We start from the raw sequence: 13,607 nt of genomic DNA on the forward strand, positions 1-13,607 counted from the left end.
TCCTGAAGATGAACGTATTCACTTTTTATATTTATTGCGATTTTCCTTAAAATATCCAGTCATTTAAAAATCATTACGTTTGAACGACATATATAGCATGGGGAAATGTACAAAGGCAAAGAAGGGAAAAGAAACAGACAAACATGCACTGTACATATGTTATCTGGAGATTTTTTTCCCCTACATTTTCACACAACATATGAGAATTTAGTCTCAAGGTCTTTGTACCACATATATAATAAAGGTCTCATGTAGGAACAGACAGCCGTTTCCCACTTAACTCCTCTTTAAGGGGAAATGCCATGTAGGTTCAGATGTTGGACACTAACATCAAGTGTGTGGTGCTTTGCTGAGTCACCTGTCAGTCATCGGTAACCTAGTTACACAGGGAACAGATTGCTATGGCACCCAGGGGTGGGTAAACCTGGCTGTCTAATTAGGTCACATGTTCACTTGGTTGGAGTTAGAACAACTGTGTGATGGTGATAACAGATAGCAGCGGAATGTTTTAGTGGAACGCATTCATGCGGATTAAAGTACAGGATACCAATAAGAAACAGACACAACCCATGGTGGGTCCGTTTAAACAAACATTCAGCGTCTGTTGGGATGACCACTCGCCCTCTGCGTCCTCTCACTGCCGTGGCCCGCCGCCACAGTCAATGTCACTTCCTCCAAGAAGCTGTGGGAGAGGGCAGAGAAATCACATTAGGATAGTATTCTGGCAGAGTCTGACGAGGTTGAGAGAGGTGTGAACACACAGGGCATGTTCTGAAAACAGAAGCCCAAGTGACAATGGTGCACATAGAGACACGATTAACCCAGTCCCAGCCACACAGACACGGACAAGGACACACACACAGACACACAAAAACAGAGACAGACAGACAGACACACACACACACAGACACACACGTTTATTTGGTCTGTAACTAGGGTTACAGTCTTTTGAGATGACAGAATTACGTCAAGGCAGCAAAAAGAAGACAACAGACCCTCAAGTGGAACAGTCATAATTGCCATTTCTGTTTCACTGACAAAGTGAGGACATATAAAGAACGGGTGTCACGATATACCGGTATTAACCAAAACTGTGATATTTAAAAAATGAAATATTGATATCATGGTAACAATACACATACTATAATATCGTATTCACTAGGCTTAAATGACATTGTATTTTTCCAAAATCTCTCAGTTTTTCAATAGCTTATTCATGTCATCTATAGACAAAGGTTCTTTAACTATGAGTCCGGTGCAATGCATTATGGTCAATTTAGTCAAATGTGTTTTCCGAACTGAACCTGTCACCAAGGGTGTACCACAGGGCACAATTTTAGGACCCACATCTTTTTCTATTTACATAATAGCAGCATTACCTCGGGCAATAGGAAGTTCTCTCATCCAATTATATGCAGACAATACAGTATTATACCCAGCTGGCCCCTCCTCTAATCGTGTGTAATGTTTGCTCTACAAACATATAAGTTCTTTGTATCCAATCTTACCCGTACTATATTTTAGAGACATAATTTACAGGGAAAGGGGACTAGAGTGAGTTAGGGCTAGATGTTCTCTACTATTGTGCCATCATATTTGTCACCAATGCAAAGTAAAATACTTAACACTTACCGGTCTTTATTCGGTACACCTTCTCGTTAACATAAATACATAAAAAGCTAATCATGTGGCTGCAACTCAATATTTAAAGCCTGCAGACATGTTCAAGAGGTTCAGTTGCTGTACGACCAAACATTATAATGGGGAAGATGCTGATTCTAAGCAACTTTGACCATGGTATGATTGCTGGTGCCTGATTGGATAGTTTCATCGTCTCAGAAACAGCTGACCTCCTCAGAAGTATCTAATTTTCACACATTACAGTCTTAGGGGTTTACAGAGAATGGTACAACAAACAAAAACCTTCCAGTGAGTGGCATTTCTGTGTGTAAAACCACATTGGTAATGAGAGGGGTCAGAGGAGAATGGCCAGACTTGTAGAAGAAAAGCCACAAATACTCAAATAACCACTCCTTACAACAGTGGTTTGCAAAATGAAATCACTGAACACACAACGTGTCAAACCTTGAAGTGGATGGAGGAAAACGAGGTCCGACCCAATACTAGATAGATGTACTTAATAAAGTCCCCAGTGGGTGTTGTAGAAGCACTTCATGACATTTTGGAAGTGAATACCAAAAAAATTCATTCAAGGTTCTCAAAGTTGACCTATTTTGCATTCACCACCAAACTACACTGCACACCATTTCCATGACAACAAGCTGTTTGGATGTCTTACCAGAAGAAAGTCTACTCTCATCAAGAATGGAAAAGATAGACATAATGGGAAGATACTTCGATTAGATCTGTGTTATTGGAATTCCTAAGGGTGCCAATTTTTGTGACACACCCTGAACTAAAGGCTTGTTTTCTCTCAGAGTGTGAAACCAAGCTGATACACAACAACACCATTTTTAGCTCATCTTTATCAAAAGGGAACAGTAAATAAGAGTAGACATAACCCTTTACCTTGACATTGAACAATGGATGGACCAGTGGCACATGGCTTTGACAGTAATTACATCATTTAATTAGCCTGGGTTGGTCAAGCAGTCATATTCTCTCTTCCATTTCTTTTTAAACTCCCTTCTCTTTCTTCTCCCATTTAGTTGAATAAAACATAAAAAGGCCTCATAATATAATTTCTATGTAATTCTGTAACAGCTAAATTGCTGTAGTTAGAAGACATCGGCCCACATTCATTCTATTTCAATGACTGACAGGACACCTATGCTATCTCAACCAAATGTTTTCAACACAAGTATGTCAAACATGAAAACATCTGTTTTCAGCTAATTGACCTTAATCTAAACAACAAAAACTATATCCATAATTGAATGAACGTTTTCTTAGAATCTAAAGGGGTGTGGTGAAAAAGAGACTGAATTCCAATGAATTGACCCCGATAGTAAAGCCAAGGTCAACTACCAGTTCTATACAGGAACAATGTTATTGAACCTGGAACCCATAATCCTAAGGCTGTTTTCTAGACAGAGCAGCCCAGAGAGGATATCGTTCAATAGACATTCTGGAGACCAATATCAGCCCAAGTTATCAAAGGGAGATGCGGACCCCTGAGGTGGTGACTGTACTGGTATCGTATTGGTCGGGATAATCACCAGCCAGCGGCCCACAGAGGCAGAGCACAGCAGCAGAAGGTGGCCTGGAAAAACCACCCAAAGGGCTTTACTGGTTCTTTGTGTGGCATTATCATCAAACAACTTGTGAGTGAGTACCTATGGGCAACAAGCGACTTGTGCCGGACCAAAGGGGAACACACAGAGGAGAAGCTCAAAGACATGTCAAAAAGGCCTATTCATTCTGGCTCATATCTCCTCTGGGTCAGGTTGTAGAACAGATGAAAGTGCAAACCCACCACACCAGACTATTAGCATTGGCCGCGCCATCCCGTCCAGAATTAAAAGGCTATGTTAGGGAATTCCCCTGCCTGGGAATCTTACCAGATCTCACAGCAACCCTCCCCCAACAGTACCAAAGGGACTGGAGGATCATGAACTGGCTGGCCAAACTCGGGGAAATACGAACATGCGACAAAACTATGTCAACATCAACTAAATATAAACAAGCTTGTGACAGCCACGACAGGGGAATATAAACAAGCCATTTATACACGGCGGCCGTCAGCAATGGGCTGGCAGGCGACAGCAACTAACAGCATGGTAACGAAAATACACCTGACAGTTGAATGTAGGCCTTTTGGCAGCCCGGCAATGAGTGCCGCAGCACCACATGAAAAAGCCTCAGGGTCAAATCACAAAGGTTCCCATCTGAGTTCCCAGAGGGGCAACGCGTTGGTTGTTGTCACGGAGTCCTGGTGAGAGACGCTCCAGAGCCGTGTCAGCGGGCGCTCGGCTAAAAATGTCAAAGGTCAAGGACCATCACCGCCATCGCCCGCTTAGCACAGAGGTGCCGCCTCGCAACCTGGGTGATGACGTGGCCAGCGAAAAACAGGGCCTGGCGGTCTCTCTCGGTCAAATCAGTCCCGACACTGGTTGGAATCCCATAAAAGATTGACGAGGAGAACGAAGCCGTCATATAAATGGGAAAGAGCTTGTCTTGTGGGTGTATGGGTGCAGACTGTGTGATAAAATAGATAAGGGATGATCCCGCGCAGGAGAACCCGGACGGACGCATCACCTGAGAACCCTGTGTTGCGTAATGACACCAATGTCCTATTCAGCTCAGACTAAGACGGAAAGCTATAGGTAGAGAAACTATTATTTATTCAGCCAAATATTCAGAGAGATGAAGGGAGATGGGAAGCGGCAGTGAGAGACAGCGAGCAGAGAATCTTCACCCAGCGTTGCAGACAGATGAGAAAGAGAGTGAGACCCCCTAGAGGAAGACAGAGGATGAGACAGAGAGGGAGAGGGCGCAGAACAGGGAGAAAGAGTGAGACCCCCAAGAGGAAGACAGAGGATGAGACAGAGAGGGAGAGGGCGCAGAACAGGGAGAAAGAGTGAGACCCCCAAGAGGAAGACAGAGGATGAGACAGAGAGGGAGAGGGCGCAGAACAGGGAGAAAGGAAGCCAAAAGTTGCTGTCAGGTAATAACGACTTTTCAAAGTAAGGGTCTTAATTCAGAACCTTCACAGGACAAAAAAGCAATAAAGAACAACAAAGAACCCAAGGGCACTGGCGTGCAAGCTGAATAAATCATTTTGCAACTCCATTCACGCCTGGGATTGCACTCCTTAACAAGATTTGGGTGATATTACTGAAATAATTTTTAACTGTATTATAATGTTACTCTTGTTGCTGAAAGCCCTGTTGTAATGCCCACAGATAGACAGATAACCTAGCAAGATGACGAATCAACAATTTTACTCCCTCTATCTTCTCACATATTGCTGGTGCCAGCCCAAATGTTGAGCTACCTCACTTACATTAGCTAAATGTTCAGCACACCATACACCAGCAAGCATAATCTAGCTAACCAGCAAGCTAACATAGGCTAACTGGCGAGCAGGCCGGAATCAGCCGGCAGGCCTCAGATTGCCCACCCCTGTTCTAAACCATTGTTACTGGCCCGGTGGTCACCACATCACACCACGCCGCCAGCAAGCAATATACGACAGATGAAGAGCCAACAGACACTGGGTTAGTACTCAGTAACAGAAACAAAATAGTCAAATCCAAACACAAAACGATGACTAAGTCAGAGCTTAGCTGATTGCAAAACAACACTTGAAAATGTGCCAGTTCTTTTTCCCAAAGCTAGAGTTCCAGATCAATAACATCTGCTCAACAGTTGACCTTTAAAGGCCATTTTCACAATATTTGTGAGGATCACATTCACTCATGTTTTGGTCCTTTTTCATTGTGACCCGCTGAATTCAAAACCGTCACATTTGAACTGAAGTACCGAACGGGGTACAGAATGGCAATTTCAATTAAATGATACTAACTCAATTAAAATAGCCAATTGACAAATAACAGAATGATGCTGAGAGTCCAATTTGTCCTTATAATTGATGCCAAACAAAATCCATTGATTGCTAAGTTGAAGAAACCATATAACCCTATGCACAATGAATTGTTTTTACAATTTCCACAGGTAATGTTACAAGACATGGTGCTGAACAACTGACTTTCAAATCTCCCGTTATTTTACGTGACCAGATTTTCCAAATCCCGTTAAATATCTATTCTAAATACAGATATCAAAATGTATGCAGACAACAAGATGTCAACTACGATATCATAACTAAAAATACATTCTAGTTAATCAACTATAGTTAAGTGACGTGCACAGAATTATATCGTAGGTCGCTGATCTGTACAATACAGAAATGTATAATTACAGATATGTGATGCATGACAATTCAATCCCAGAAGAATTCAGGCACATTCTACAAGGTGTCACTGTGGAGTTCAAACAATGCCGAATTATCATAAAGGAACCCAACATGTGCCAGGAAAACATTTCCCACACCAATAACTCCGTCACCATTGGCCTGTACAGCCAGTACAGTGGAACCCGATAAGTTGTTCCAAGAAGGCTTTGGGCAGGAGCACTATTGTACTGTGCCGTTATTTGCCTGTTTGTGGCCTCACTCAGGGCACATGTTTTGCATTCAAACAGGAAGTAAATGCCTCGATGTCCGTCAGCCTGCTTGAAATAGCAAGCCGCGGCCACATCAATCATTGTCAGTAGGAGCGATGTCTATTTAGCATAAGGGATAAAGCAGTCTCTGAGGGTGTATTACGTAAAGTCCATGCAAATACTGTACACTGCAAATCATGGCATATAAAACAAAAACAATTATTTATATACGCACAGTGGCATTGGTTCGAAGAACCACGTTTAAATGAGAAATTGTGGAATTAAGCACCGGCCTGCATAAGACGGTCGATCTGTTCGAAACAACTGACAACACTGTCTAACAGCAGTGGCAGGGTAGAATTTAACTGTGGGGGGGGTGTTGTGGATGGTGGTGCCACCTCTTGGTGTTGTGGATGGTGGTGCCACCCAGTACAATCCGGACCCCAGGCATGGTGCGGTTCAGGTTGTAGACAGCCAGCGCCTCTTCATAGGTGGCCCCTCCGATGATGAACACCGTGATGTCCTGTGGCCTGGCAGGAATACATGACGGAAACCGTGATAAGCTAGTTTCCAGTTGGCGCCGATAAAATGGTCAACCGTAGCCGTGCATGAAGTCACAAAGTATGATTCTTTTTTTATACAGCAGTGACTGTGTGTAGAACTCGGTCTGTTTGTGTATGCAATGGTAGGTTGTTACTATGTGAGAGACAGAGGGAACAAGAGGGAAAGACCAGACGGAGAGGAGTGAGACAGAAATGGATAGACCAACACAAAGAGCGACCCAGAGGGGAGGGACCACAGAGATGACGCTACCTGTCTCTCAGGGAGCTGGGTCCCAGGTAGGGGAACTGGCTGTCCTTCAGGCGCCCCTTGATCAGCTGGTCCAAGGTCTCCTGCAGTAGGGGCGCGTGCTGGGTGTACACGTTCTCCACTCCCTGCAGACACACACATGGACACCAAACAGAAGGGCTTCGTCACTGCCTGCCCCACAGGACGGACACAACTCCAGCTGGTGTTTGTAGAAACTGTGAAAGGGGCGTACCTTCAGGCCCTTGAAGAACTGCTTGGTGATGGCCACCGCGTCTTGGGGGTTGATGAGGTCACTTCCTCTCACTCTCTTCCCTCCATACTCCACCATGGACGTTACCATCTGAGGTCAAGGGTGAGGGATAAACAGGATAAGGGCACATTGGGATTTTTCTAACCCAGAGTAGACGGATATATCTAACATGCCCTCATACTGTATGTATATTGTTGAGTTGAAAGTGTATATGTATAAAAGAAGTACAACAACAGTACAGTCATCATATTGCTATATGCCCCAGGTTGTCGTGCAGTATAAAATAACCGCAGTTAAGTCCGAAATAAAGTTTTGCGTAACTGATGAGGTGTTTAATTATGTTCAGGCTTCACATATGTTAAGAGAAGAATATGTACCGGAAAAATAAAGTAGCTCTCTGAAAATTACGAGCAAGTACACAAGCGAAATGTTCCTTCCACCGTGAAACTAGCACCCGCGAAACTCTACGAGACCATTTGTGTTCACGAGCTCTCCCTGAGAGAGTTGATGGCCAGGAGGTGTGCTCACCCTGCGGTGCCTCTCTGACACGCCCTTCTTGTTGAGCTCGTCCATGAGGGCTGGCAGGATGCTGCTGCTGTGCTTCTCGTAGCGCAGTGCGTACAGCATCACCAGGCGCACCGCGTCCAGCTCGCTCAGCCGTGGGTTCTGCAGCAGCCGACGCACGCTCTGGGGAAAAACAGGCCAATTAGCATTAACAGCCAATGAGACAAGGAGCCAGACTTTACATTTTGTAAGTGCCACTTTTAATTTTTTTTTAAATGTGCAGTGTTTGGAAGTATCAAATATCCTAATTATTATATGCGCTCAATGCTTTATATATTAGCGGGCTGCATTAGTCTTCGACCAACATAAAGAATGGGGAATATTGTGCGTCTTTGTTTTGGTGTTATTGTTTAATATAACAAAATGGGAATAAAAACATACGCCCCTCAACATATGCCTAATTCATCTTTGACTCGTGTTTCATTCACATATTTAGTATGGTATGCCTACAGCACACAGCAGGGTTTGTGTATTCATTCGCTTCAACAGACAATGCAGGAAATTCTACTGGTAATTTAAAAAATGCAAATGTGTTTCCTAACTTCCTAAGTAAATTAGCAAACAAAATTGTTTGAAATGAAAGAGGAATTCTCAATTCTCAAAACTATCAAATCACTTGGATTTACAGAAAAAAATAAACTAGAAATTGGCCTAAAGGGTTGAGTTTTACCTGTGAGGCACTTGAGTGATCATTCTGGCAGGCCAGCTCCTGTTCGACCTCTGACACTTCCATCAGATGCCTCTCACTGACCAGGCGAGACAGCTCACCAACCACGGTCACATGTTTCGACACTGTGCCTGACATCTTTTTAAACTGGGGGTAGTTGTCCACAAATGCCTGCATAACAAGAGAAAAAACTGAAAGCAATTATTTCTTGGAAAGTTATTTTGTATCACTGTATCACTATTATGGTCATCAACTACGTGATTATTTCACTAATTGTGAGCAGTTATTAATCAGTGAGGCCAAACTGAGGTGGGTGGTCTTAAATGAGTAACTGCTACAGAACATAGGCATACTGGGAAATTGAGTTCCTGACAGAGTACAGTGCCCTACTCTCACCTTCATGTCAGAGATGGACTCAAGCTTCTGTTGCTCCTTGGGCTTCTTCTTCTGAAAGTCCTCCATCAGGTTTTTGATGTTTGTGCCAATCTCTCCAAAGTTTAGGTACAGATTCTGAATAACAGATTGACAGAAACAAAATTGCTTTCATCTGGACAACTTGTGTGTTTTGAAGGTAGGAAACTGGTGTTCAGTGGTGAGTCAACATCTGGACATTTCTAAAGTCTTCATCCAACCCTCACTGATGGTCTGCCACACATTCCGCCCAGTTTTCCCTCATGGGGTTTTGTTACAGAGGGTTGCTGGCCTGCCTTTTTAACCTCTAGGCTACCTGCCAGCTGAACCAAATGGGACCGTTTCAAAGCCAAGGGGCGCATTTGTTTAGAATTGGAAGCAGTCCCAGACTAGTTGTCCTTAATGAGTAACTGCTACAGGACATACCGGGAAACCAGGCCCAGGCACCGGGACTCACATTGGCATAGAACTCATCGTTCTCCGCCGACAGAACCACCTCCTTCAGGTCCTTGCTGATCCCGGGAACTCGGGACAGGTCTATGCGGTTGTTGTTGAGGCCGAGCAGCTCGTGCACCATAGCTTGGTAGGTCCACTGGAGGGATCAGGGGAACAAACAATGGAACCAAAACGATGAAACCTACTATTCAAATTCAATACATTTAGTCTTGAGCACAGTGGAGCGATGAAGACTGCGTGGGGTTTTCAACAAGTGATGTAATTACCCAGTCCAATGGGCACTAAGGATTGGATTATTATGTGATACAAAGGGCCTTGGGTGCATGACCTAGTTTTACTTGTGCGGGAGGTTCGTAATATCTGTGTACATGACTCTGCTGCCCCCAGGTGATTTGAGGCTGTAGTGCACATCAGGGTAATTCAAATTTGTGGTCTGACTATAATGAACTGGTTATTGCCTATCTTTAAAAAACATTTTAATGTAGTGTGGGTTTCCGGGCTAATAAAATGCTCAGTCTGGTCCCGGCCTACAAAAGCAAGAATTCACATAGTTTCTGAGGGCTTTCTTCACAGTGAACAGGAACCTGACTGTTGGTTCTGACCTGGTTGAGGAGCGGAGTGATGGCATCATCGCTGCGGTCCAAGATGAGAAGGAGAGGTGGCACTTCAGTCTTCCTGAAGTCAAACAGCTCATACTCCTTGGTGATGATTTGCTGGGGCAGGAGATGAGTAGAGAGAGAGTGTGAATGAGCACCAGTTTGCATGGCCACGCATCCATGTACTTCGTGCCATAGCGAGGACCTAAAATCCCCCAAAGTAGCTACAGGGACATTCGGAAACTCCACGGAGACAATGGGTAGTTTAGACTCAGGAGTTTTAGGTTCAGGGTTGAAAGGAGTGTATGGGGTTAGGGGTTAGCCCTCTCCATACCTTGACACTTTCTCCCAGTCTCCTGGCCATGTCTGAGGACAGCTGGTAGCGGATCATGGGGCATTTCTTCAGGGCTAGCAGCACTGAGGTCAGACCCTGGGTCGTACGCTGCAGTAGCGCGGGCTCCCAGCTACGCCCCTGTCGCACGCAGGGCGCACCCACACACACACACACATTATCAAATGACAATATAAATGCATTCTACAAATATGTCCAATACAGAGGGAACACGACAAAAGCAGAGAGAAATTCTAACTGCTAATCTAAAATCCATCCAGATAAATAGTATACCCCTGAAAACATTGTTACATTTACATTTTAAGGTGTGATTCTGAGCTATGTAAACAAAGCCCGCTAACTGGTACCCCGGCGAAGAGTGTCAGCAAAAGGACTGAAGGCTTAAATGGAGCTCAAGTGTCCAACACATCGTGGCACGTTTTCATTACTCACCCTTGCCACACCAGTGAGGTTGAGGGAGAAGAGGTGTGGGTTAACAGCAATAAAGTCTCCATAGAACTCCTGAAGTCACATGGGAGACAAACAGACATATAAGTTTGTCAGTTATAGTTTTTTTTGCATTAAACACCATTATCCTATTACCTGGCTATTACAATACTATACCGTAAACAACTACAAAAAGAAATCCGTACCTAGATGGCCTAGAGTGGTACAGTGGTCAAATTGGCTGCTTTCGTTGGGCATGTACCACTACCGCATTAGATTGAATCGGACCCAAAGCTTAAAAAAAATATATATACATCCTCTATCTTTCTCAGTGTCTCTATTACAAAAAGCATAAATGCTTGAAAATATATACCAATATTAACGTACTTGCACTTCTGCGACTACTTCCTGTTCATCCGCCTCGGCCAGGGCCTTGATCTCACTCTTACTGATGACGTTGCTGAAGTCTACAAAGGATTATGAGTAGAATGTCAATTGCCAAAACCCGGGGAATTGAGTCATAACGTCCAAATGAATAATGTCAGCCCATCGGAACCAGGGTTGGGCAAGCAATGAGAATCAGAACAGAGGGATGTATCATTTCAAGAACAGTGCAGAGGGTCTTACAGATGAAGTATACACTGTACTTGGGTCGCCGCAGCTCCTGAATCAGATGTTCAACATTTTCCTGTAGAGGGCAGAGAGGAAGTCAGATGTCACATGAATTCCAAACTCATCTCAACTCAGGTCGTTATCCTCCATATAATACATACACCGTGTTTATGAGATGCAATACTGCAGTGTTTTTTCAGGTATGAGTGCAATAAAGCAGTTGAAATATGCATTCAGACAGTATGGTCACAACACAGAGTCTGTAAGGAGAGCAAAGGCTGGCTACAATGTATATAATGACTGGCGCACCTTGGTTGGTCGGAGGAAGCAGATGGCTTTAAGGTGCTTCATGCTGTCTCTATTTTGAGAGTCAATTCTTTCAAAGAGGTAGACCTCTTTCTGCAGGATCTCGGACTGAGTGTAGACCACGCTAACGATGCTGGTCTGATGGGACAAGGACACAATAAGCAAAAGGCACGATGATCAAATACAACTGGCATGCAGTCAATTCCAATATACCAGTGATTTATTAGATAGATTCGTGAAATGTATTATTTTCCTTTCCTCTGACTGTAACAGCTGAAAGGCTACATTCATGAATATATTCTTGAGTCCTTATCATGCAGGCATTGTACATCCTCATTATCAAAATATCTCCCTTGTTTCTATGCTGATTACAGTCAATATTATTAAATTCTATGTAAATTAGACTTTAGGGAAAAAATTTGATATGTTGGAAAATTCTAATGAATAATTTAACGTTACGTTCCTTCAATGTTTCTGTCTCTAACAAGAACACATATAAACGAAAACTATAATCATCGTACAGTAAATCGTTAAAACAAAAACATTGTAACCATTCCAAATATATATTAGGCTAGTTACCGTCTCTTTATCCATAAGAAGAACCTTCATCCCTGGCCCGCTGTTTTCTATCATTTTGGAGATATACTGCTTCACAGCAAGTGTCACATTCATTTTGACAACGCTGAAAAAAGATAATGATGAGAACTTGAGGAAGACTAAAGCCGATTTGTATTCGGTAAAGATCTCCTAGCTACACCAGGCAAACCTTAATATGTTTTTAAAAAAGTTGGTTTACATGTACAATTTGACTATTGTTGACAAATTGTCAGCTCAGCTGAGGCTAGCTACAGCTGTCTGCTTCAGAATGAACCTGCAGTTACATTTCCGGAATGAGGCAAACTGAGGAATCTAACGACTGATCAGGGACCAGTTTATAAAGCAAAAGCACAGGTAAAAACATTCACGCGGTCTATGAGTTTCACTGATCCGATATCAGTATATCCCATAATGCACTGGTACTTATTGCACGACAAGGACGCCATCTTATTAAGGGTATATGTTTTTTCCTTACTACGAACCTACAGTGCATATCTTAGAAGATATATATATATATAAGAACAGAAGAACATGGGGCATGATATTTACATGGCAAACAAAAAATTAAAAATAAAACCAAAAAAAATGCTTTAGCATGTACAAAAGAAATTAAATCAAAAGGGCAATTATTCAATAAGAATGTTTATAAAAGAAGCCAGTTTCACTGCATTCTTGTTATTAATCAATAATAAAGACTTATAAAAAAGTTTCAGCTCATTCCTCCAATAAGTAATGTTAGGATTTATCTTAACAAAAAGAAATTTATGTATGAAATGTTTACTTAACAGAATTACACTGTTAATGCCAAAGTCATTATGATCATTGCGAAAAATACCAAATTTTATATCATTAATTGTTAGATTCATTATCTGAATTCCTTTGGATACAAGCAATTGAATAAGGTCCAGCCAAAACCTTTGTACAACTTCACACGATCTATGAATTTGTCGTCACTTCCTTTAAACCAAAACGAGGCTGTGGGGTACGGAAGTAACGTTGGCCCGCCCATCTGTAGACTTCTGTTATAACTTTACCTACAATGCCGGCGTATTGTTGTGTTCCCAAATGTACGTCTTCAAAGAGAAATAAATCCTATAGAGGTCAATCCTTCCATCGTTTCCCCAAAGATCCTGTACTTTGCCGTGAATGGATTCATAAAATAAGAAGAGATCCCGGTCCCCATTTCAAGGTAAGATATTAACAGTTTATGGCTAACGATGCTAACGTTAGCCATATTTACGTTAACGGTCATAGAGATAGCTAGCTAAACCTTCTGGCTTAATGGACATTACTTGATTAGCCACGAACCGGTCCTTTTTAAGTTATAACAAGCGAAGGGCTGATTCGGGGGTAACGTTAAGCAAGTTGTTGCTCTTTTTACTAGCCTGGTCAGCTAACGTCCTGCCGTGGATAGCCGTGTCTTACAGCAAAATA

At 42.8% G+C, this 13,607-nt stretch overlaps 2 protein-coding genes across 2 annotated transcripts in view; one reads left to right on the forward strand and one right to left on the reverse strand.

Annotated features, from left to right (window-relative positions):
* Positions 1-12,475, reverse strand: vps45 (vacuolar protein sorting 45 homolog). Its single transcript, XM_010873704.4, has 15 exons — positions 12,156-12,475; positions 11,580-11,714; positions 11,286-11,346; positions 11,046-11,125; positions 10,665-10,733; positions 10,215-10,352; positions 9,887-9,997; positions 9,286-9,420; positions 8,814-8,927; positions 8,421-8,588; positions 7,715-7,873; positions 7,169-7,276; positions 6,940-7,061; positions 6,525-6,656; positions 1-682 (listed from the first exon to the last, which is right to left on the reverse strand). Exons 1-15 carry the CDS (start codon positions 12,246-12,248, stop codon positions 595-597), a joined length of 1,713 nt encoding a protein of 570 aa, XP_010872006.2. The 5' UTR covers positions 12,249-12,475; the 3' UTR covers positions 1-594.
* A 705-nt stretch (positions 12,476-13,180) lies between these two features.
* pogza (pogo transposable element derived with ZNF domain a) overlaps positions 13,181-13,607 on the forward strand; it is a 28,575-nt gene continuing 28,148 nt past the window's right edge. The window contains exon 1 of the mRNA XM_013135575.4: positions 13,181-13,362. Within this exon, the coding sequence (XP_012991029.2) occupies positions 13,213-13,362 (150 nt within the window). The 5' untranslated portion in view covers positions 13,181-13,212. The remainder of the gene's footprint in view (positions 13,363-13,607) is intronic.

The sequence above is a fragment of the Esox lucius genome, chromosome 10 (assembly GCF_011004845.1).
Source record: "Esox lucius isolate fEsoLuc1 chromosome 10, fEsoLuc1.pri, whole genome shotgun sequence".
NCBI classification, from domain to species: domain Eukaryota; kingdom Metazoa; phylum Chordata; class Actinopteri; order Esociformes; family Esocidae; genus Esox; species Esox lucius.

Bases quoted from the DNA above. Each gene is read 5' to 3' on its own strand.
- vps45 (XM_010873704.4), bottom strand. From the start codon at position 12,248: ATGAATGTGACACTTGCTGTGAAGCAGTATATCTCCAAAATGATAGAA. The intron at 7,062-7,168 runs GTACGCCCCTTT...GTGTGTCTGCAG, and splicing joins AGTTCTTCAAGGGCCTGAAG to GGAGTGGAGAACGTGTACAC. The intron at 6,657-6,939 runs GTAGCGTCATCT...TATTCCTGCCAG, and splicing joins CCCAGCTCCCTGAGAGACAG to GCCACAGGACATCACGGTGT.